Below are 26506 nucleotides of genomic sequence, written 5' to 3'. Positions count from 1 at the left end.
TCCCTGAACTGCACGCTTGCTTTTGTGACCAGGGTGAAAGTTTACCAATTTTTTTGCTCTCTGCTCTCTTTTGAATTATAAATTCTGGCTTTACCTTATGCCTTTTCTGCCATAACTAGCATAGGCTGTCACAAGTAGCCATGCAGCTTCCTGAATGTTTTGCTGCTTAGAAATTTCTTTGACCAAATACCCTGTCAGCACCTTTAAGTTCCACATTCCATAAAACTTTTGGGCATGAACAGAATGCAGCCAAGTTCCTTCCCATTTCATAGCAAGGGTCATCTTTGCCCCAGTTTCCAGTAAGTCTCTCTCATTTACATCTGATATCTTCTTAGTATGGCCTTTAGTATCCCTATTTCTATGAGCATTCTGCTCACCACCATTTAACCAGTCTCTAAGAAGTTCCAAACTTTCCCTGGTTTTCTTGTCTTATAAACTCTTACCTGCAACTAGGCTTTTTCTAGCTTGCTCTTTCATAGCCAGCCTTTCCTCAACACCCAGTTCCAAAGCCGCTTCTACATTTTCAAATATTTGTTATAAGCAAAACCCAACTTCTCTGGTACCAGTTTTCTGTATTGGTCCATTTCTGTTGCTTATATCATAAATACCTGGAACTGGGTGATTTGTAAGAAAATGAAATTTATTGCTTACAGTTTCTGAGGCTGGGAAGTCCAAAGTCCAGGGAACATATCTGGTGAAAGCCGTCTTTGGTGGTGCAGGGTATCAAATTGCAAAAGTGGCAAAGCAGAGAGAGAGATAGCTTCTCGTGTGCTCTTCTTTTAAAGCCCTCAGAACCATGCCCATGACCACCATTAAACCATCAATTTAATCACCTCTTCAATGCCCCATCTTTCATTTACCTTAATAGGATTTCCCACCCTCAGTGGTTACAGTGGGGATTAAATTTTGGGGGGACATTCAATCCAAGGCAGCTGTGTTGAAAAGGGAGGTGGATTTTTGATCACCTTTGGTGTTGTTAATCTTATCCATTCTTTTTCTTTATTAAGTAGCAATAAGTACAGCAAAAACTACTTTTATTGTTTCTCCATGCAATGCTCTTAAGCAAAGAACAGCCAGGAGGGATGGCAGTATTAACTGAAATCTGGAAACAACTGTATTTTGTAGTCATTCTTATAGGTCTTTCTGATGTCAAATCTCATCTTTTCCACTGTTATTTTTTCTCAAGGTTGAAATAACAGGATCCCAGTTACATTTTACATGGAATGTAAGTGTGTGTGTGTCTATGCACACAGTATGTGTGTGTGTATACTTGTATATGTATATATACACACAAAGGTACTTCATAAAGTTCATGGAAAAATGGAATTAATACAAATCTTTCCATGAACTTTCAAAGTACCCTTGTACATACATACATATGTACATATACAGTGTGTGTATATTTTTTGAGAAACATCTCTCTCTATTCAAGAACTTTCTAGTCTTCCCAATAAAGAAGACTTCACAATGAAGAAGACTAGAAAGTTCTTGTATTAGTCCATTCCTGTTGCCTATAACAAAATAGCTGGAACTGGGTAATTTATAAGAAAATGAAATTTACTGCTTTCAGTTTCTGAGGCTGGGAAGTCCAAAGTCCATCATGGTGACAACAGCCCAGGGGTCTCACATTGCAAGATGGTGGAAGCAGAGAGAGAGAGAAAGAGACGTTCCTCTTCTTTTAAAGCCCTCAGAACCACATCCCTGACTGCTATTTTTAATCCATTTACTACTACAAAGTCCGACAATCCAATCACCTCTTTAAGGCTTCACCCCTCAATTACCATAATAGAATTTCCCACCCTCTTAACAGTCACACTGGAGGCTAAGTTTCTCACACATAAACCTTGGGGGATACGATTCAAGCTTTGATGAGTTTGGGGGGGACATTCAATACACTACAGTTCTTGAATGGTAGTCATTTATCAATGAATATATCTTTTAGGTAATCCATAGAATTGGGAAAGAAAGTGCAATGATAACAATATAGTTTTAATGAAATTGTTTAATTAAAGAAGTTCTTGCATGCCTGCTGTGTGTTAGGCTCTAAACTAGGAAAGGGGAAACAGTAATGAGTAGGAGATAGTCCCTCAAGGAGCTTAAAATCTAATGAAAACAATTAAATAGGTGATAATAATAACAGCTATTTAATAGTAGAATTGTTTACATTGTACTTTTTTGTAGATTTATAATGTCAGTTCCAATATTCTTTCAGCTAATTAAAAATCAATGTTATTTAGTGATGGTGATTTTTCTTGGTTACCTGTAATAATAATACTTTCTACTATAAAAGTGTACTTAATTGTTAGCCAGTTATGTCCAAGAAGACCAAAAATTCTGAAATTAAACAATTTATTCACAGGTATATAATTTCACATGCTTTTCATTTTTCCCTAAGTCTTTTTAATATTATTGCTGTGCTGTGCATTTTTGTTTTCTCTTTTTTAAATTAAGGTATAACGTACATACAGTGAAATGTACCAGTCTTAAGTACACTACTTGATGATTTTATTTTACATACACATACACCCCTGGAACCACACTCAGATCAAGATATATAACTTTTCTAGCACCCTTTAAGTTTCCTTCATGCCCCTTCCTAGTCTGTATCACCACCATCACCACCCCAAGAGGTGACCATGGTTCTAACTTACATCATCGTAGATTAGTTTTGCCTGTTCTTGAACATCATATAAATGGAATCATACGGTATACTCTTGTGTCTGGCTTTCTTTTTTCCTCAGCATTATGAAATTCATTCATGTTGTTGGATTTAGGTTTGGGGCTTTTTTTTTATTATTGCTATATAATATTTCATTCTTTTTATTACTATATAGTATTTCATTGTATGATGAATTTTTATTGTATGACTTCAATTTGTTATCCATTTTGCTGTTGATGGACATTTAGGTTGTTTTCATTTTTTGGCGATTATGAGTAAAACTGCTATGAACATTCTCTTACCTGTCTTTTGATGAACATGCACACTTGTTTCTTGGGCACATACCTGGGAGTAGAATTGTTGTTGGTTGATGGGTTCTTAGTGGATATACTGGCAACAGTTTTTCAGAGTGGTTATGTTAATTTATATTCCCACTAGCAAAAGATGACAGCACTGGGTATTGTTGGTGGGTGGGTGTGGGGGGGGGTGGGTGTGTGTGTGTGTGGGTGTGTGTGTGTGTGTGTGTGTGAGAGAGAGAGAGAGAGAGAGAGTGATTTTTGTTTCTAATTTTAGCCATTCCGGTGGGTCTGTAATCCCATTTTCTCTTGAATACACAAAAATCAATTAATGAAATCTTTGAGTCTAATGAACTAACTCATTGATTTGCACTAGCTTTAATTCAGGTATGTTATTTAGAAGTAGTTACCTTTGTGTGAGTTCATTGTGGCCTTTAATGTAGCCATTAAGTGTTTGAAGTGAGTGAATGAAAGTATCAGGTTCTTTACAAGCTTGCTGGATTTTGGTATCAGATTTGACCCAGTACACACCACGGATGGAGAAATAAGTTCAAGATTGGGCCAGGCTTTGTTATTTTAAGTGCTGACTTTGGGTCTTTTAGCCTTTTAGAGCTGTAGGCCCTTATCTATAAAATCAGAAAGTTAAAGGCTTTTTGAGCTCTAAATTACACTCTCAACCAGTAGTGAGAAAGTATAAGAAATTTATCTTTCTTAGGATGTCTTTTTAGCATTCATTGATTTTACCTATTGAGTTCTTTTCTTCCTAGAGTCTATTATTTGCTTTTTTTTCTCTTCATACCAAATAAGTATAGCTCTTACTGGAAGAAAAAATACAGGAATACATAGTAGGCATTTCTCTGGTGCTAATTTAATGTACTTTAGACACTTTGGCAGTTACTTAACCATTTAAACATATAATCTACCTTTAAGGTGATCTTAGTCGTGACTGAAATGGTAGCTTGTATGTAATATAGAACTCAGAGAAAAGTGTTTTCTTGGGCAGAATAATAGTCTTATTTTTCACTGGAGTGGAGTTATTTTTTGGTCAAATTATAAAATTTCAGTGAAATGCAGAGGAAATCCACTTAAAAGACTGCATTGTAATTAAAATGCCCACTTCAAATAATAATAAATTCACTTTTTTTTTAAAATAGGAAATTGAGAAGAGAAGAAGAATAGAGGAAGCATACAAAAATGCAATGACAGAACTTAAGAAAAAATCCCACTTTGGAGGACCAGATTATGAAGTATGAACTTTCATATATTTTTTTATATTTGTAAAGTAATTTCCAAGGCTACAGATGACAGAAACATTTAAACTTTGTTTAATAATTAAAACAAGATGAATGTCTAATAACCAAAATAAAGTCATATTTTGAACGTGTCTAAAATCCATACAAGTGTAGTACTGACACAAGAAAAGATAAATGGTTCAAAACTCCAAAGGGAAGAACACTTTTTTTTTTAAGTGTAAAAACATACCCTAGTTTATTTTTAAATTGTATTTTAATTTGAGATTAAACCTCACAGGGATCTAGTAAAAAAAAAAAAAAAATTGGAGTACCCCAACCATATTCTTCATTACGAGAGAAAGAGGAAGGTGCATTTCAAATAGGTAAAGAAAGGATGTTTATTCAACAAATATGAGTGGAATAAAATATAGATTCCTACATTATACCATACTTTTAAAAATTCAACAATATGTTTAGAAGAGACCACAAAATAATAAAAAAACAAAATATAAATAATTCCTTGGAGAATGCATTTCTAAACATGATACCAAATGTGGAGACTTAAAATGCAGGGCATGGGGATATAACAAGGAACCAGGCAGGCAAGGATCCTGCCTGAAGGCCTCCTTGCATGTATAATGGAAAAATAGACTGGTAAATAGGCAATTACAATAATGTATGCTATGAAGAACTTTTAACCCAGGAAGAGTGTTGAGTTATGGATGGCTTCCCAGAAGAAATAACATTTTAGCTGAAACCTTGAGAAAGAGTAGAAAGAATGTTTGCTCTTAGGGCTGAGAAGAAAGAAAATATCTGGAGGCCAGAAGCAAATAGAGAGCATTTTGCCTCAGGAGAATTGGAAATGCTTCTTCTCCTTGGAGGGCGGAGCCTCCTCAGATTGAGAGGAAGGAGTGGTAAGAGACTGGCTGGGAAGGTCAACAAGAATCAGTTAAGGTCCTGAGACCACTATGGGTTTTAAACAAGAAATTGAAGTTTTCACATTTACAGTTTGGGAAAATCATCCCTGCTTCCTTCAGTGAGACAAATGGATTGAAGGTGACAGTTGTCACTGGGGTATTGGAGACTTAAGTATTCCAGAAATGCACATGAGAATTGAAGGTGGACTAAATTAAAGTAGAAGCAGGAAGAATAGAGACCTGACAAATTAGATATTTGGAAAGTAAAATTAAACGATATGGTGACTGAATGAGGGGAAAGGGAGAAATCCAAGATTAGGTTCAGGTTTCTGCAGATTAGTGTGGAGGTAGGAGAAGAGCAGGTTTTAGACATGTTGCAACTGAGTTGAGACTTTCACAGGAGGTGATCTTCATATTATTAGATATAAAGATCTAACACTTAGAAGGGAGATGGTTTGGTTTGTCTATAAATTTAGGAGTTATAGATGATGACTGAAGCCTTGGAAATGAGTAAGGATGCTGTGGGGAGACCAAGTATGGAACCCAAGTATAGACAGAAGGACGAACCTGCAAAGGAGTCCAATGGGAATGCTTAGAGAGGGAGGGGGGAAATAAGGAATCTGATAGTAGAAAACTCTTCAGAGTTGTTAAGATAAGAAATGCTGCTCTGAGAGCAAGTAAGATAAAGACTGCATAGTGTATAGTAGATTTAGCAATAAGTAGCTTCTTCCCTTGGTAAGCATGATGAAATATAAAGGGGTTTTTTAAAGTCCTTTTTAATAAAGAACATTTTATTCCAATTTAGTTCTTATCCCACAGATTTGCAATTAAAGGAAAAGCTGTTTCATTTGGCAATGCAGGATTTTTTATTGCTATCATTCCCAATCAGTAGACTCCTAAGACTCTGACATTATTGCTTAAGAACCAGGAATCCATATGCACAAAAGCACTGTAGTTTGAATGAATATTACTATTTTTTAAATGTAGATGTAGTTATTATGATCAGTAGAGTTTTAAAAATCATTAGGAAATATGTTTGAGTTTGGAGTAGATTTTGGATATTTTCTGTTTTCTCTGATCAAAGAGACCAAAGTTATACTGCTGTCATTTGAGTGTCTTTGAAATGTTTTGACTTTATAAAGGGAATCCTGCACTCCGGAGGCCTCTGGAATGTGGTTACATTCATTACCCTCATGTCCTAGCTGGTCATTAGATGGTTATATTCATTTTATGATAACTCACTGAGATGTTTACTGTTCTGTGTATGTGTGTTGTATTTGAATAAAAAGTTGGGTTTTGTTTTTGTTTTTTTAAGTGGGTTGTAAGAGACTGAGTCCTCATAACTCTAAAAGAAGAACTGCATTAAATCAAGATTTCTCATATGCCTCTGCCAGATGACAAGAGCATTACATTGTAGTCCTTCCCACCCTTCCTGTGTGGTCCCAGATTATGGTAGGGATGGGATGATGTTGCTAGGTACTTTTTAGTGGACTAATGGTGACTTGGGGTTATCAATCTAAGTGGGAAGATTCCAGCCATTATTCGTGTGTCTTAGATAACCCTAAATCCAAGCCTGGCTTTTCAGCCTCTGCTTTTACCATAATATGAAACTGTTGTTCCACTTACAGTCCACTTATTTGGTTCATCACAGTAGGAACATATCTTGTTTGTTTCCATTTTGCTATTGTTCTTTACTTTCATCTTCTGATACAGCTAAGTATCAGAAGATACTCATGTGAATCACTTGGGAACTTATTAAACATGTATATTCCTGGGCTCCCCAAGACCTACTGAAAAGTAATTCTGGGTAAGAGGGCCTGGGAATTTTCATTGTAACACATTCCACAGGCAATTCCTCAGGTGATTGATGACCATTACTCTGCTGTCTAACCAGACTTTCAAGCATCAGCCCAGCTTTTCTTTTTCCATGTCCTTACTTAGGAATATCCCCCTCCGAATTCCTATCTGCACTTCTCATTGGCTGTAGATCTGCAACTTTGTACTTACCTCTCTGCAATTTTATATGTCTCTGTCATCCCTGTCACAAGTACTCAACTCTGCCACTGTAACACAAAAGCAGCCATAGACAATACACAGATGAATGAGCATGAGTGTGTTCCAATAAAACTTTATTTACGGATACCAAAATTTTAATTTCAAATAATTCCCACATGTCATGAAATGTTATCACTTTTATTTTTTTCCAACCATTTAAAAATGAAATTCTTAACTCACAGGCTGTAAAAATGTAGGTGGCAGGGGCTGGCTAGTTAGCTCATTTGGTTAGAGTATGGTGCTGGTAACACCAAAATCAGGGATTTGGATCCCCTAACTGGCCAGCTGCCAAAAAAAAAAAAAAAATGAAGAGTAGGTGGCAGGCTAGGATTGGCCCATGAGCCAGAGATCGCCAACCCCTGCTCTAACTACTATCCTATCACAGTATTGGTCAATATATAGTAAATATATGAGTACTGAGTTCATTAGTTGTAACACTCATGTGATTTTACACAAAGCATATGTTACTCATCTTTATGATAATATTACCTAGTACACTGACTGCATCATAAATATGTCAATAAATATTTATTGGATCAATTTTCAACTTTTCCCTGGAGTTAATATTGGAGTTTTATCAGTGTTTTCTATTTTCTTAAATCAACTGCTTTTGTTTTTCTTCTGTGTGTTTGAGTAGGAAGGCCCTAACAGTCTGATTAATGAAGAAGAGTTCTTTGATGCTGTTGAAGCTGCTCTTGACAGACAAGATAAAATAGAAGAACAGGTATATCTACTATTAAAAAGTCTAAGCTGAAATTTGTTTTAACACTGTGGGCATTCCTTGATGTATGAGGGTGCTTCAAAAAGTTCATGGAAAGATTCATGTTATCTTTTAATTCTGTTTTTCCACAAACTTTTTGAAATACCCTCATATATTATTTCATAGAAGTCAAATTTGACATAATGTCCTCCAGGCTCATCCATGTTGCTGCAAATACATTTTCGAATAGGTAGAAGAGGATTTTTGAATGTTCCCAACGTAAAGAAATGATAAATATTTGAGGTGATGGATATACTAATTACCTGGAATTGATTATTATACATTATTATAGTATTATTTTATTATAATACATGTATCAAAATATCACTGTACCCCGTAAATATGTAGTTATTGTCAATTAAAAATTTTTTGAAAATAGAATTTGAAAACTGTGAACTTAATAACCTAGAAAATTAACTGTCTACATTGAGTCACAAATGTAGAAACTTTATATGTCAGTTTCTTTACATATCAATTTGCAAGCAATAGAAAGAAGACCAATAATTGTTTAAAGGAAGTATGCATGATTAACATGAACTTACATGAAAATATTCTGCCTATTCCCCTTGAGTATCCAACATTAATCATTCTCTTAATATCAAGTAATCATTCTCTTAATATCTCTGAGTAAAAAGTCTCTTTGGATTTCTCTTCTCCAAGTATCATGAATTCAAAAGGAAGATGACCAAAATTTTAAGATTGTTTTTCCTCTGCATTAGTACAATTTCATTTTTACCTTCTTTATTGCCATCACTACCTTCACCTTCAGTTTCTTCCTCACTTTTACTTTACTCTGTTTTGTCATCATTGAATTCACAGCAGTTTTACCTAGTTCCTTCTGTGGAAACTGAAAGAAAGCATTTCTTAAATCCTCTAACTCTAGTTTAAAGATTAATTTGATCCTTCGCCACCTTAAATTCTGCAGCAATGCAGTTACTATATTTTACCACTAGGTGGTACTCAAGGATGAATTTTAGTTATTTCCTCCTTCACCACCCTTTAAGCTTTAAGCTTTGCTACTTATGTTGGAAACTTAACTTTCTTTTTGAGCAAGTATGATTAAGCTGTGGCTATAAAATATCTTACAAATAATCATATATGTATTAATTTTATACTCCAAATGAACTTGCATAAAAAAGTTGGCTTGTTCAGTCTCTGTCATTGCTAAGGCAAAATCACCTGCAGGAGTGACTGTTTCTCTGTTTATTTTTCATCATTTTTTTAAAAATCAGGGATGAAAATGTCATGTCACTTTAATTTGTAAAACATATTGCTCATTTTTAATACACGAAAGATGCTATGCAGCACTCAATGAAAGTAGGAACTTTCGGTTCCTAAATGGGCTCTACTTTTAGAAGCTTGAAGTAGTAACTGAAGTAGCATCATTTCTTTGTTTTCCTTCACTTCAGTTTTTGTCTAGGATGTGCTATTTTGGATAAAGCAGTGAACTCTGTGATCAAGACACTTCAGTCTTATTAGTTTTGCCACTAATTAACTTTGTAGCTATGAATTTATTTTAGTTCTCTGGGCCTTGGTTTTCTAATCTGTGAAACAAGGCGTTAGATAAGATGATTTAAAACATCCCTCTGGCTCTAAAATGCTGCTCTAGTGGATATTAATAGTGGTTGAGTAGTGTTTGAGAAAATCTGTGAAACCTTCTGTAAGCTTTAGAAAATGAAGTTCATGAAGCTATCAAATAATTTGATTTCAATCTATCCTTGGTGCTCTGATAGGTTCTCTGCAAAAGAGTCATTGAACAGACAGTGATTTTCCTTGCCTGATAGCCAGGCATGTTGACATAACAAAGATAATTACAATGTGGTAGTACTGAAGCTTCAGTATCCATGAAATCAGTTCCATAAGTTCAGATCACTTCCCTCTTTGTGCTCAGTATATATTGTACAGAACTCTCAACAACACAGCTACTACATAGGTATTCTCCAAGTGACACTTACATCACTCATTTTTGAGTTTACATTATTTGCAAACATAGGGAAAGATGTGCAACAAATTGGTGAGTGAGTGAGAAATGAGATCTTAGTAATTCTATTCATACAGCATTGAATTGAAATTAATAGCTCTCCTGTGCAGTTAGAAGACGAACACACAACATAGCACAGCTCTTGCTACATTATTTTTAGTAAATATTTGTTAAGTGAGAAGAAACTAAGGAAGCTAAAGAGTAGGAAGAAGGTCAAGTGAAGCTTAACAGAAGTAAAATGATGAGATGAAGGCAGAATACCTTCAAGGAAAGGAGGCAGAGATATACAGTATGTTCTTAGGCACATAACTGAAGCAAACAATGATATTGGTTCCAAGGATAGCCTATGGGCCAGCCCTACAGGGCCCTGATGAGGTAGAATGATTGGAATGATTTGGCTAGGGTTTGAATGGTACAAAATTGGTAGCATCAGTGTTAAGATTGACTCGTGATAAATGATGCTATGCAGATAGTGGAGAGTCTGACTGGGAGCAAAATCAAACAACTTATCCCTGGTCTAATGTAGTAGTAGTAGAGTCAAAAAGAAGAAATTGAATTGGGATACCTAAGTGTCAGGATTTGACAATGCTTGTATTTGTAGAACTGTTTTATAATTTAAATATTTATAATAAAGTGTACACTAATTAAATGTTGTTAGTTCTAGGTTATATTAACCATTCTTAAGCTGCACAATACACTTTAAAGCCTTCTCACCTTACCATTATGTTTTTTAGTCACAGAGTGAAAAGGTCAGGTTACATTGGCCTACATCCTTGCCATCTGGAGATGCCTTTTCTTCCGTGGGGACTCATAGATTTGTCCAAAAGGTAAGCTAATGTCAGAGTTTACTGAACATATAACTTGTATCATTCTTCTGTGTTGATGGAGCTATCTTGTAGTATAAGTTTTCTCTCCTTTTCATCATGAATTTAAGCAATGAGTTTTTTTGTATTATATGTTATATTCCATATATGTCTTCCAAAACAGTTAGAAATCTTGTTCTGAGCATAATGTTCTTTCTTTTTTATTTAAGGGGAGAAAGGGGGGGTGGTTGGTTAGGGAGTAGCTAGTCCAAAGTAGTTAACCAGAAGTGTAGCTAATTATATTAAAAACCTTTTTCTTCTTTGGGGTTAAGTGGTATTATTTTGTATTATTAGAAGTCTCCATTCTTTTTGGAGTGATTTTGGAACATAATGCATAATAGGTGCATGAAGTCAGCACTTGCTGCTGTGCTTGTTTCATATAGTGCTTTGTTTTCTCTTTCTTTATCTTGTGTTTGGAAGTTGGTACTGAATGCTCTGTTGTGCCTTTGTTCTGATTACTTGGTTTTTTCTTTGTCTGTCTCTGGTAGCCCTATAGTCGCTCTTCCTCCATGTCTTCCATTGATCTAGTCAGTGCCTCTGACGATGTTCACAGATTCAGCTCCCAGGTACTGTATGAATGTGTAGAGTGGACTTGAGTCTTTCTGTGCTTTATTTCAGCCTGCTTTCCCAGTTCCTAAAAATCTTTTGGTTAAGCCACTTGTTTTGGTTTTGAATTTAAATGTAACAATAAGCATTAAAAAGGCCTTATCTACTAAATAGTTCCTCTATCAGGCTTGCATGTGCCCTTTACTTTTTATCCTCTACCTTGAAGAGTTTGGAATTTTGTCAGATAGAAAGTACTCCAGAAAGATTTCCAGATTGAATTGAAACAAATAGAAGTTCTGTTTTTTATATATCATGTCATAATCATATCTGTTTCTTCAGACAGGATTCAACAACTTTTGATGTACATGGTCTATAGGATTTGTTATAACATAAAAGCAGGTTCCAAGAGTCTCACTTTTAATCTAATTTAAAATATCTCCTAATTATATTCAGCAAGGAAATAATGTTTTTTTCTTTGTTTTCATTTTTTGTAGCTGGCCAGTAGGGGGATCTGAACCCCTTGACCTTTGTGTTATCAAAGAAGTCACTTTTTAAATAATATTTTCTCATTACCATTATAATACCAAGCTCCATTGAGCAGGTTGTATTTTCCTCATGCAAATTATCCTTGGATATTATAAATTAATATTTCTGTTCATATGCTAAATCTGTTGAAATTGGCTTTAAGTTTATTTAACATCTCTAAGGGTTTAGGAAATTAAGACAAAGCTGGATGCTTGTAGTCTCTATCCTCAAAATAAAATCAAATTACCGTTGGAGGAATATTTTTTTAGTGTCGGCATTAGTTTAAAAAAATTTTTTTTAATCTCACATCTTTGCCATTCAACTTTTTGTCTTTATGGTGATTGCATTTTATAGGATTGCATTATGTTATGTTATCCTGTGTTAAGAACCTGAGCTCTTCTTTTCTCAAAATGATAGTTTAAATCCTGATTAGCTGCGTGTTGTTGGGCAAGTTTTCTAACTTTTCTGTGCTTCACTTTTGTGATTTAGCTAGAGCCTGGCACATAGTAAGCTCTCAACAAGTGTGAACTTTTACTGCCATTATAATAACATAATTTCTTTGAACTCATCAAAGTTATCTACGTCATTATTTTTTCCCTATAACAGTATTCTAATAAAAGTTTTTTAAAATCATAGTTTAAAACATTTATATTATTTAATATATACAAATAAAATTTACATTTGTTTTTAGCTGTACAATAGAGAAGAAAATTAACTCGAAAGATGTTTTTCTGACTTGCAGCTTTTTTTCTTGAACATTTTTGAGAAAAAGATTTAGCAATTCTTGATCAGAAATAATCCATAATCAAACATACTGCAGTATTTGTTATCTTTTGCTCATCCATTTATGCATGCCTTTTAAAAAGTGACTCATTATATTCACAAAAAATCAGTGACAAAACTAGATAATACTAGGAGACTTTGGTATATACTGCTAAGTGCCACTTTGCATTAAAATAATAAAGTCATAGACTAAAATCCATCCATACTGGTCACCATTTTCCATTGAAATGTAGTAATACATAAACTATAAATGAAAAAAAAATGTAATGAGAGCAAGGAAAGAATATAAGCCAGTTATGAAGAATGCCTGAGAATTAGAGCTTCAGAACCCAAACCTAGGCTCAAGCTATATAGTTATATATAGAACAGCTAAAGCCTTTAAATTCAGATGACTGTATAACTGAGGAGCAGGTGCCCATATTTTTACAAGATACTGCTGAATTGTAGCTTGCTTCTTTTCATAACTTTTTATGTAACTCGCTTAAGTTGAGAGAAATTAATCTTGCTGGTAGATTTTTTTTCTAATAAATGGTGCTCATGATTAATCTGATACTGTTTTAGCTTTTGATTATTGAACTGTTTTGTATGCCAAAGAGATAAAAAATGAAGAAAATAACATCGAATTCTTCAAGTATTTATTGTCCTTGATAAAGCATTTGTTACCATTACCAGACTTGGGCTCTGGCAATTAACTGTTGATTAAACTGTGCACCTCATATTCAGCAGCACCTTTAGAATAGGTAACTGATTCCAGGTTGATAAGATTGGTTGTTTCAGAGGATATTGAACTGCCTCAACACAATGTGAAATTACACCAGTGACTAAATTGATTTTGGTACGTTTTATAGTTCTTACATTCTGAAAAGACTTACGTATTAAGCAAAATAAGAAGCTCTAAGGATATTCATTAATATTAGAAACACTTATGTTACATTATATTGTTATACATAATAATACAGTAATGTACAGTAGTAACTCCACATCATTCCTTAATATATTTGAGGTAGCCAAATTCTTCATTTTAAAATATCTTGATAATTAATTCAAAAACTAAGTCAAAGTTTTTCATCACTTTTAATAATTTGCCAAAATATTATCAAAGCATAATACCACATTAATTTCATATTTACCTTAATACCTTTTAAAAGTCCAGATGTATATACAGATATCATACCTAGTTTCTTAATAAGTTTTATGAGTTTTCATATAGAAGCCTTCTATGATAATTTTAATTTTTCTTTGCCATCTGCATTAAGTGTCGGCTCATGACTGTCTTGTTCTTTTTAATGATATGCATAGTCTTGATTGGGTAGGATAATAAAACATAAAACTGAAAGTTGCCCTGAAAATAGCTTCAAATAAAATATGTGAATCTTCTAGGAAATTAGTACCAACATATGAATCTGTCTGAAGGGCAGATATTAGGAATGAAGTTGCTCCAAATTGAAAATTTAGAGTTATAAAGGACTTCAGGTTTTTAAAATAGTGGCTGTAGCTACAAACTAGAAAATAATTTTTAGGTGTGCAGATTATAAAAAGGACTTGGATTTATAAATGGATGTTTTTGGTCATGTTTATTTGCATAACACAGTTACCATTTAAAGATGTCACCTCAGAAATCAAAGGGGGAAAAAATCATCCTTTATTGAAAAAGAAGTCAAAGGATGTGCAGTACGTCTGCAGGTTAATCTATGGTGAGCATCATTGCAAAAAACAATTCTGTATAAAATTCTTTCCAACTATATGCTCATAGTAACACATTATTATGTAATTATTTCACCCCTTTTTTATTGTACATTCTAATTTCAGCAAAAGTAAGTAGAATATGTAAAATTTTAAAAGTAGATTACTATTAATATTCTTGCATTTATCTTTTATATAAACATATATACTCACACACAAGATATATATGTGTGTACATACATATATATTTATGAGGCATCTTGAAAAAGTTCATAGAAAGATTTGTATTATCTTTTAATTTCGTTTTCCCATGAATTTGTTGAAACACCCATGTGTGTGTATGTGTATAAAAATCAGATGCATATTGATAAATACACACACCTTGATAATTGTCTTTTTTTCTGCCACAGTAGGTGATTTTATATAAATTGTTTTATAAACTTTTTTTTTTAACTTATATTTAGGCTCATTTTCCCATCAGTAAATATAGGTCTATATCTCTTTATTTATGGATATGCTTGTCGGATTTACATACTCAATTAATACTGAACAGTTAGTTTATTTTCAGTTTTTCTGTATTATAGATAGTGCTATGGTGAGCATTCTTATATTTACAGTATCCTTGTATAAACATCTTTGCACCCGTATCCAATTGTTTGCTTAGAATATATTCCTAGAAGTGGAATTGTTGGGACAAAGGTTATGACCATTTCTAAGTTTTTTTACTCATATTGACAAACTGTTCATTAGAAAAGTTAAATCAGATTACACTCCCAGTCCAATTTTCTTTTGCTATACTGACACTGAAAATTATAATTCAGTTAATATTTTCCAGTCTGATAGACTAAAAGTGGTATTTTGCTTTTTGGTTATTTGCATTTCTACAGTGAATTAAACTATTGATGTCCTTGGCCATTTTGCTTTTGGGTTAACAGTGCATTATTAATTTGTTATTAATAAATTATTCTGTCCAACAAGCCCCTCTGTGGATTTGTGACTGTATAACAATAAGCCTAGTTGTATTCCTTTTCACATAGGTAAGAGAGAGAGGTCTGAGCTTTGTCTGAACACTCCTAGACTCTTGTTGTACCATCAAACGGCAATTTTCTTTTAAAATTTCTATGTTAGTAGTATTAGAAAAATCCAATTTGGTAGCCTCCTAAAATGGTATCATACTGAATGATTCAAATGTGATATGGAAGAAAAGGTTAGAAGTAGAGTGATATCCTCTCTTAAGTCAAATGTGTTTTATCTCCTTTTTTTCCATGGTATATTGGTATTAAGTTCATTGGTATAAAGGTACTGCATGTGTCAGCTCATCACTTTCAACTCTAGGTCCAGAAAAATCAAGGGCATGATTCCTGAAATTATGCTTAGCCTAGTTAAAACTTGCAACCACTAATCACCTGCTTCAATGATATTGAAACATTTTTAGTAATAGCAGGTGTTACTAATAACATTATTTCCTAAATTTCACATTTTGAGCCTGACAAAATTTTAAAATTTGGTTCGTGTTTATTCTTGTCTTCAAACATAATGATCTCTTGTCTCCCATATCTTTTTGATGTGTAGAGTCATAACTGAAAGTAAACTGAGCAGAACCTTATCTGAAGCATCAATGTGGTCACAAGTACCCTCAACACTGCTCCTATAGTAATATTGGCTACTTCATATTTTATTGCCATGAACATAAAATTAATTATAGTGAGATTTTACCTGTATCACCTCTCTTCTTAACTTTACTTATTACTTCAAGGAAGATCCCCTGATGAATGATGAAAGCTTTGCATAGGTTACTACAGTAATTAAGTACTTTATAGTTTCTTTAATTTCCTAGGAGTACAGTCCTGAATACCCCTTGTTTTTTTGTTGGACTTTTTCAAGCCCTCTTAAGTCAAGGAAATAAATAAGAACCAAGACTTTGAAACTTTTTCTATAGATGCAGGGGTAAGTTACAGGAATGTCTTTTTTTTTTTTTTAATCTATCTAGAAAGACAATCTTAAATGTGCTTTCTGTACGTTGTTAAACTTGTGCTATCTCCTACCAGTTTATATTTGTGGAATCTGGTTTCTTTTAGACCAAAACACGAATCAAAAATACATCATTTCTCAAACATTTGAAATACCTAATTATGGAATATTCTCACAAACAAAAACACAGTTATCTGCATACTTTCTGACCAAAGAGCTAAGTGGCACTAAATATTTTTTAAGCCAAACTCTTATGTTTTCTAACAGAATAAAATCCTTCTGTTCTTTACATACTTCCTTTGCAGACAACCCATTTAAAGTAGGGTTTATTTCTGGGAAGCATTTCTTTCTGCCTCTAATCTCATAATACAGGTATTCTTAACTCCTAGTTCCCCACCTACAAAGTACATATTTAAATTGATAGATTTTTAAGATCTTGGGATCTAAAGAGGATAAAAATTTCTCCCAGTCACAATGTGACATAGACAAATGAATCAAGCCAGTGCTACTGTGGTTCTTTTATTTATACATACTAACTGGAACTTTTCTTGTTCTTCCTCTTTTGGAAATCATTTACATTTTGTATGTATTTGTAACCTGGAGTCCTGCATTAGTCAACTTTATCCTCTCAAAGCAGATTTCAAAATTATAAAGGCACATCGGTTTCTCCAGGCAGCACCTGTAATTATGTTTTCTCATTAAGGCTTTGTAAAATTATAGAATGTACTTTTAGTTAAATTTTAAAATTTCTGTCAAATATGTAACCCAACATCACTCACATTATTTTGAGAATTATGAATAAAGGAATAAATATTATATTAGTGTTTATTTAGTACTAATAAAGATTGTAGAATCTCAGCATTAACATTTTTATCAAAAACTCTTTTAGTGATGATTGCCAAATCAAGAGACACTTAAAGCCATACTTACTTTCAGTAACAAAGAACGCATTCTAAGATCCAGAAAACTTGATGTAGCAGAAGTACACATCACTATAACATATTGATGCCGTCCTTTAGTATAGAAAAATTATATTCCCAGGGTTAATAATCTTAAGAGTTTCTGCCTTCAACCCATTAATGTATTAATTTCAAAATACATTTAAACCCAATTCCTTATTCTGTATTCCTAATGAATGTGATTGTCTTTATGTAAAATAAGTAGTTTAAGTTAGGAATAAATTTTTAAGTGGAAGTATAATATACATATTTTCCAACTCTTTTATGCCTTCTCCAATGTATTTATTATATAAAACAAAATTATTTTGTTTTTACAATCTTTTTATCACTTCAGTTCTGTGTAAAAAAATATTTCAAATATATTAATATAAAAATGAAAACACATTTCAAACTGGGAGACTTTGCAAAAACACTTGCATGAAATCTTATCAATCAATCTGACTGAATATTCTGGGAGTGTGAAATATTCAGCCCTTTTTGCTTAATTATATAAGATGTATAAGGATCATTGTGATAGTTAAAAGCAGGATTTACATTTAAATATTAGTAAAAGAAATTGAGTTAAAAATTTAGAAAGAATGAATGAATTAAAAGGTGAATTATGTATAAATGCTTGCATATATGAGTATTAGCATTGTTCCTCAAAGGAAATAGAACAATGAAATTGGAATCAAATAAGGGAGGTTCATATTAATGATAAAGAGAGATTTATCAGTGAAATAAGGAATGTTTTGTGCCCTTTTTAGGGAAATCTTTGACATGAGTTTTTTGATATCTCTACAAGTCTTAAATATAGAAACAATGTACTAGATATCTCTTTATGCCCCTTTTACCCTTTGTAGTTCATGATTTTATGCATTAAGACATCGTCTCTGTATTTTATGGTAAAGGACAGCATATTTCTTTTTCCAGAAAATGCTTGTTTTGGTCACTTGTTGCACATTAGACCAATCTGTGTTACTTGAGTGAGGTATCTTTCTTGCATTTCTCCCTTCTGTTATTAACCTGGATATCCGGAATGTGGACTAAACTCTTCAACGCTATAAAACACCTACTAACCTTTGTGTGTTTGGTTGCTCAGCTTCCTAAGAGCACCATTCTGAACTGAAGTAAACTGAATATTATTCTGTTACAGAAATTATGACATAGCTATTGGATATGGATTCTCATGGCTTTATTTTTCTTTTCAAGGTTGAAGAGATGGTACAGAACCACATGACTTATTCATTACAGGATGTAGGTGGAGATGCCAATTGGCAGTTGGTTGTAGAAGAAGGAGAAATGAAGGTAATTCCCACTGAAATGTTATAGGTTGCTAAGTGCAGTTCTATTTCAGGCATGCTGTCATTGCTGTTGTATGAACAAGGATAGCATTTTCAAATTACTTTAAAACTAATTATTATATATGATCAAAGAAGTAGCAGGTATTAAGAAATAAAATGTCCTTCTGCTTCCCTGGTTTTGCTTTTACTAATTTTTTTTATGATCATAATATAAATCTATCACTAAACCATTCTGTTTTGCATAGGCCGTGGAGAAAATAAAATTTGGTGGATTAGATATGAATAGGTCACAATTAACTGATGGTCCTCTATTTAGGTGTTTTGTTGTTGTTGTTTTTAATATACTGAATGTTGTGCCCAGATGTCACTTTATTTCTTTCCCTCTTTGGTCTATACCTCCCTTCTTGCTGTTTCTCTTACTGTACCTTTTTTTGATGCTTGGACATTGGTCAGCTAATCTTGTTCACGTCCCTAAACAGAAGAGACAGAGAATAAGAGCAAGGAATGGGAGATGCAGAGATGGATTGAAAAGCAGTAGCAGCAGCAGCACTGAATTTTGGATTACCTATTGCCCAAGGCACTATGCTAGAGATACAGAGATATTTAATAAGACTCTCTCCAAGCTAAAGCTTTAGTTGAGGAAGGAGGATATTGATGTTTAAAAGACACTAATACTTGGCTCCATCTGATAATGTATTGAATGAAGAATACAGATGAATAGTGGAGAAAATTAGAAAAGAAAGAGAGCTCTGTGATTTGAAACAATTCTCCTCACAATGAGGGAATTTGAACTATATCTGGAAATGGAAACAAGGTTGTGATAAAGGAGTGAGGTTAGAGCATTTTAGATAGGGAAAAAAAAAAATAGGAGCAAAAACTTGAAAGCAAATTTCTTATTCAGGATTTTTGCATAGACTATGTTGGCCAGAATAATTCTAGCAAATGAGATACAATATTAGATGCTGTGATTTCTTCTCCTCTTGAATAGGGAGCAAATTAAGAAATAAGATAGAGGAGACAGACAAATGAGATACCAAAATTAAGCTACAATTCTCATAAGCTGATTGGAGAGAATGGCTTTAGATCACCTGCCACAGGGTCTTGCTAATATATTACCCCAGAATTAAACATAATGTTTCTGACATAGCTGGATAATCACAGGACCTCCCAACAGGAGCAGGCTCCAAAAGCAGACCGAGATGCATACTGTCTGCAGAAGAAGGGGCTGAGCCAAGCCTGCCTTGTTCCTCCTCCTGTATTCACCATTCAGATAAGTCATTCTTTCTCCCTAGAGAGGAGAAAAGTGAAGGAGTGAAGAGAAGCGAGGAGTGATAGTCTTGATGAAGTCCTACCACCTAGAGTGAGGAATACAGAGTAAATGCCCCTAAGGCCCACAACATTAGAGAGAAATTGGGGCTACATTGTGGGTAGCATAAAGTAACCCACTAAGGAGAATAGTCTATTGTCTGTAGCAGTAGGTTAGCCACTGTATGCAAAGTATCATTTTAGGAACATTAAGCTGATTGGGAAGAAACTGGAGACCAGGAAGACCACTTAAGAGAGTCACACCCAGGGTGATGAAAGCCTACTTAGAACAGATAAGCAACAGTAGAAAAGTCAAGCTGTTGAGTGTCCCAGAAAAGATTAGTAATAAGCTTAATAGCTGGTAAACTATGAGGGGAGGAATCAAAAGTCTAGTTTCCAGTTTGGGAAAAAGGTGGTTTCAGTAATGTGAATAAATAAGCATATAGGGGAAGGTACTGTGGCAAGAGAGATTAAATGAGAAACTAGGTGAAATGCCTAACACCTTGTGGCCCCATAGGCACTCCATAAATTGAGAGCTGGTTTGCCCCATGGTAACATGTTACTTCATTTCTCAAAAGAAATTCTCACAGAGTTCTCTAAAGTAGCAAACTCTATAATTTTGAGATAATTAATTTTGCTCAGCACTTAAGATGTATAATCTCTGTATTTAAAGCAGGACAGAGCTGTATAATCTTTTTTTACAGTCATTTATTACATTTCATTATTTCATTTATTACAGTCATTTATTACATATGAATGTTTTCCATAATTGAAGTTTACCTTGGATTTGCAGTTTTAAATATTTTCATGTTGTCTGTGTTAATGATTTGAAATTTTTTATTTCTTTTAGCAGAATATGTTCTATAAATAGATTTTTATAAATAAAAATCTAAAAGGCAGCTAAATTTAAAATCATGCTTTCAAGTTTGTACTTTAGGGGTTTGATTTTGAATTTTCAAACAGTTTTTTAAATATGTCCTTTTTAGGTATACAGGAGAGAAGTAGAAGAAAATGGGATCGTTCTGGATCCTTTGAAAGCTACCCATGCAGTTAAGGGTGTTACAGGACATGAGGTCTGCAATTACTTTTGGAACGTTGATGTTCGCAATGACTGGGAAAGTAAGCTATTATTATTAATATATTTTAATCTAATTATTATTTTAGAAAGCCAACCTGATTTTCTGCCTCTGATCTATAGTTTACAGTCAGTGTAAAAAATATCTGGGGAATCATATAGAGCTTTTCACTGTACAACATGCTTCCCAACTCATATGTCAATTGATCTAGTACCTCAGTAACCGTGCATGATAGGGAGGTATTATTATTTCTCATTTTACATACAAAGGAAAGTTCAGATAGGTCAAGTGACTTTTCAAAAGCCACAGAGCTAATTAGTGGAAAAGCCAGGACTGAAATTGAAGGTTTCTATTTTATCATCTACTTCTTCTTAAACTGTTTTGTTTCCATGGTAAATCCTAGATGAGTCCTGCTGTGGTTAGTTTAGAGTATTCCTAAGTGTGTGTGTGTTTTCCTTTGATACAAAATTTCATAAAATACATGTACTTCTGAACATCATAAGATGTTTATTGCTGGAAGTTTGACATTCTTTTTTCACCTAAGCCTAGGAGAAGTTTATTTAACTTTTTAATAAATCAGGGAAGAGAGAGGGGTTATAGTGTTAGGAAATTATTTGAGCCTGAGTAATGCAGTAGTGGTTAGAATTGCTTTCTTGCTGTGGAAGATAGATATTGGGCCAAAAAAATCAGACTTCCTGGTGATCAGACCTCACAGCCACCATATATAACCTTTATACTAAGTATTAACTACTCTCCATTCTGATGTAATCTAAACAGGGCAGAATCCTGTTCATTTTACCATAATATTCATTTGTAATTGACTTTCAACAAAAGTGAATTGATTACATTCTAGGAAAAAGTAATATATCTTTCTGGCTACTAATATTATTCTCTTCATTTCAGCAACTATAGAAAACTTTCATGTGGTGGAAACATTAGCTGATAATGCAATCATCATTTATCAAACACACAAGGTAAAGATCTCTTCATCCATCCTGAAAAGATTCCAATGTAGTTCAAACTCAGACATATAAATCTCTAAAGTAAAATTTGGCAGGAAATTAAATGCCATGAAAGACCCAAAAACTCCACATACAGGCCTAAGGACAAAAAAAAGATCCAAAGATTTTATTAATAATTCATGAATGTTGTGTATTTGAAAGGTATCTCAGCTTATTTAGAGAAGAAATGTGTGCAGGCAAGAATCTGAGAAATATCATCTAGAAACAGTATTGAATGAAGATCTATAGTTTCTCTTTACCCACATATTTTTTTTTTATTTTATCAATATACAGTGTAGTTCATTTTCGTGCCCCTTTACCAATTACCCACATATTAAGTCTTATCTGAGATACTGAAACACATTTTAATAATTTTCCAGCATCTAGTCTCTGTAGGAGAATGATGTTACCAAATATGAAAATGAATTATAGTTTCCTTGACAACAATGATAAGCGTATGAAATGTATGGTATTAATAAGACTATTAGGTGTGATCTAAGTGGATTATCTGAAAGCAAGGAAAACTTGCTGAGCGTGACTGAGCGGTTGGTCATACACCAGAGCACACAGGAGCATTGTAAATTTATCCCCTTTCACATCATTTCTCCTTCTGCTATTTTTAATATTTAAAAATTGTAGAATTAGTATTTCTTTTGCCTTACCCGTTCTGAAAATTGCCAAATAATATATTGTATGTAGAAAAATAAAAGAAATTAGAATTTTGGAGAGATCCACCAAAAACAATATTGTATGTTATATAAGAAATATAATGATTTAGTACTTCATTTTTCCAATTCAGTGAGTACTTCACTTTTATCTTTTTTAAATGATTTTTTAATTGAGTTGAATATGTGAAAATATTTGAGGTTTGTTATGTATTTTTTGAGCTCAGCCTTGTCATCTGAGGCTTGAGGCATGTCTAATTATGACATTTTACATGTTAGCTGCTCAAGAAATGTGTAACAATGTAGATTCTGTTTCAGCGTACAGATTTTGAGGTCTAATATGAAATCTAAAATTTAGTAAATGTTAAAATACCAGTTATTTGCCCTATAATTTGGGCAGATAAATGACCCATAGTTTAGAATCAGAAGAACCTTATTATCTGAAGATAATTGGTGCTGGAAAACAATCTGCTAAATGTATTCCACTTGATAAATAGCAGATGGAAGAGAGGGTCATATAGTTTGTGTTAGAATTAAAAAATAAAACTAAAAATTATTAAAATATCTTATATGTAACAAAATTTAAGTTACAGTTATAATTATTTGCCAGTTCTTGGAATAAACAAATTGTCCTGGTATAATTTTTTTTTTTAACATAATTGAATGACACTAAATAGTATCTTTCCCTTTAAATTTGACTTCTTTTATAACATAGTCTGTATTAGTCCGTTTCTGTTGCTTATAACAAAATACCTGGAACTGGATGACTTATAAGAAAACAAAATTTATTGCTTATAGTTTCTGAGGCTGGGAAGTCCAAAGTCCAGGGAACACATCTGGTGAGAGCCTTGGTGGTGGCAACAAGAGATAACAGAGTATCACATTGCAAAATGGTGGAGCAGAGAGAACAGGAAGTAATCTCCTCATTCACTCTTCTTTTAAAGCCTTCTGAACCACTCCCCTGACCATCATTATTAATGTGTTCACTATGGCGTGGTCCTATAATCTAATCACCTCTTCAAGGTTCCATCTTTCAGTTAGCATAATAGGACTTCTCAACCCTCTTAAGTTCTAATTTCCACAGAGTCCTAGGGCGTGGACACAATGCAGCCAAGTTCCTTGCCAGTTCACAGCAAGGTTGATCTTTGCCCCAATTTCCAAAAAGCTCCTTCTCATTTCTATCCGAGGCCTTCTCAGAATGGCCTGTACAGTCCATATTTCTATCAGCATTCTGGTCACCCCCACTTATCTCCTGATATTTAAGTTATTCTCATTCTTTAAATTTGTAATCATCCTTGCGGATTTGCTTTCATTAGTTCTAAACTTGCCAGATCCTTGTTTATTGTTGTCTTCACATACATTTGCCCAACACTACTTTTGTCAACTTCATGAAATTTTGGATCATGAAAGTGGACCATTTCACTTTGTGTTGTATTGATACTGAGTTGTCAGCTATTTATTATACTTAGTAATCAAGAAAAACACTGCATAATAAGGACAAAATTTAGTGACATATATCAGATACCTAAAATAAAAGTAACTTAAAGAGGATAAAATTTATTTTTCTATCATTTGAAAGAAGGTAGTCCTAGTTATCAGAGACCTAGGCTTCATGTCATTCTCACAGTATATGTTTGTCCTTACATACCTTAACATTGAAATATTCAATCTAAATTATTGGGAATTCTTTCGAATGTCATTATGCTATCAGAGGAGCAGTCTTTCCCCTAAAGTCTTTGCTCTTTAAGTCTTTGGGTCTCTAAGAAGAACATTACCATGGGCTGTCTTAATGTGGAGGGGAGAAGATGGAGTTGTTGTTTAATGGGTATAGGGTTTCTGTTTGGTGTGATGATAAACCAGAAATAGATAGTAGTGATGGTTATAACATTGTGAGTGTAATTAATGCCACTGAATTGTACACTAAAAAATGGTTAAAATGGCAACATATATATGTGTGCCTATATATTACTACAATTAAAAAAGAAGAAACAGATTATTCTTTTGATTATATTTTTCTGCAAAGCCATTAAGTGTTTGTAGAGTATTCTCACATGCATTCCATTTAAAATTTGACAGATTTCACTTCAACTAAGGTATTTATTGGTTTCATATTTCTTTCTCTGTTAGTTCCATGTTACATCTGAATAAAAAGTAGTTCAAATTTTCAAAAGATTTTTACTTCTTCCACAGCGAGTGTGGCCTGCTTCTCAGCGAGATGTGTTGTATCTTTCTGCCATTAGAAAGATACCAGCCTTGACTGAAAATGACCCTGAAACTTGGATAGTTTGTAATTTTTCTGTAGATCATGACAGTGCTCCTGTAAGTACAATGTATAAATGTATATAATTATACAATATAAACGTAAATACACAATGCAGGGTAAAGGCAGTTAACACATACTACAAACACAGATACTTAATTTGATAATACTTCTTAACATTTTTTTTATGCTTGGAACAGTATAGCCCATTTGTTGTCTGAGGGCAGTACTTATGGCTCTGAACATCCCACCAGGGCTATTTTCCTTTCTTTCTAAGGTTTGGTGAAACGAGCTGAATGGGTAGTATATGTAGGCTACTTCCCACTGTTATCTCTCAAGCTATTATCGACTATTGACAAAATTTCTATAGGTTCTACCTCAATTTAGCTCTACTTACTACTTAAGAGGAAGGGAAATCCTGGAATCATATCAGCTTAGCATATGTTATTTATTGGTGCTTATAAGATTTTGTTGGAGATTTTGATAAGAGTTATAGTTTTTTGGTTAACCTAATGTAGTAGTAAACCAGCAGAGATTATGTAATACCCTATATCTAGTATATTGGTGCTTTGTTTTTGTTTTGTTTTGGCAGCTAAACAATCGATGTGTCCGTGCCAAGATAAATATTGCTATGATCTGTCAAACCTTGGTAAGCCCACCAGAAGGAAACCAGGAGATTAGCAGGGACAACATTCTGTGCAAGATTACATATGTAGCTAATGGTATGTATTTGTGTTTGTTTTTGCTATTTGATAATATGGATGTTCTTGATTCTGAGCTACATTATAACTGACACTTTTGGACAAATGCCTTTTTAGTTCTTATCCTTTAGATTACTAATTTTTAATTTGGAGAGATGTATGTGAGAATTATATGGGAAACTTTGAAAATTCACGTGCCTGAATTTCACCCTAGAACTACCACTGTATGAGAATTTCTGAAGATGAGGCTGGATAGGTATATTCTAAAACTTCCATCTCTAGGACACTGTCATATATCCTTGGTTTTATGAACCATTTTATTAGATAGTTGCCTAATAGAATATATTTATAGTTAGGAATATGAGCAACAGTGGGAAAGGAAATTAACAGTTCTTTTTCTTATTGTCAGACTTTTTCTTTTTTGAATTATTGCTCTCCTAGTCCTTATTAGTTTCTAGTCACATACTTATTTCTCTTTGGCATGCTGCTGGACAGCCTTTTTCATTGTTTGCTTTGGTTTCTTGCTACACGCATCTTATACCTGTGGTAATCAATGTAGTCTCTCTAATCAAATATGCGAACCTTCTTCTTCATGTAGGGTCATAACTGCTAGTACAGGGTGAGCATCCCTAATCCAAAAATCTGAAATCCAAAATGCTCCAAAAACTTTTTAAGCACCAACATGACACTCAAAGGAAATGCTCATTGGAACATTTTGGATTTTGGATTTTTAGATTAGGGATGTTCAATCAGTATGTATTCTGCAAATATTCCAAAACCCAAAAACACTCCAAAACACTTCTGATCCCAAGCATTTCAGATAAGGGTACTCAACCCACATGTTTAAAGAAACAGTTGTACCTAAGTAAGTTCCTATTTAATTATAGTAGAGTTGATGAATAAATCTGCCCTAGATAACCTAAAGTGTTGCTATATTAATATTAGCATGTAATTTATGGAACAAAAAACATTTTAGAAAGGTAAT

General features: G+C 33.5%; 1 protein-coding gene across 1 annotated transcript in view; it reads left to right on the top strand.

The window, feature by feature from the left end:
* The window catches only part of CERT1 (ceramide transporter 1), a 148072-nt gene that overhangs the window by 117366 nt on the left and 4200 nt on the right, over window positions 1–26506 (top strand). The window contains exons 8-16 of the mRNA XM_063085112.1: window positions 4110–4202; window positions 7797–7883; window positions 10635–10727; window positions 11252–11329; window positions 18422–18517; window positions 20805–20937; window positions 21798–21868; window positions 24751–24879; window positions 25413–25542. Coding sequence (XP_062941182.1) covers window positions 4110–4202; window positions 7797–7883; window positions 10635–10727; window positions 11252–11329; window positions 18422–18517; window positions 20805–20937; window positions 21798–21868; window positions 24751–24879; window positions 25413–25542 — 910 coding nt within the window. The remainder of the gene's footprint in view (window positions 1–4109; window positions 4203–7796; window positions 7884–10634; window positions 10728–11251; window positions 11330–18421; window positions 18518–20804; window positions 20938–21797; window positions 21869–24750; window positions 24880–25412; window positions 25543–26506) is intronic.

Source organism: Cynocephalus volans, chromosome 2 (assembly GCF_027409185.1).
Source record: "Cynocephalus volans isolate mCynVol1 chromosome 2, mCynVol1.pri, whole genome shotgun sequence".
Classification (NCBI taxonomy): domain Eukaryota; kingdom Metazoa; phylum Chordata; class Mammalia; order Dermoptera; family Cynocephalidae; genus Cynocephalus; species Cynocephalus volans.
The sequence above is the reverse complement of the archived record's forward strand: the minus strand, read 5'-3'. Positions and strand labels throughout refer to the sequence as shown.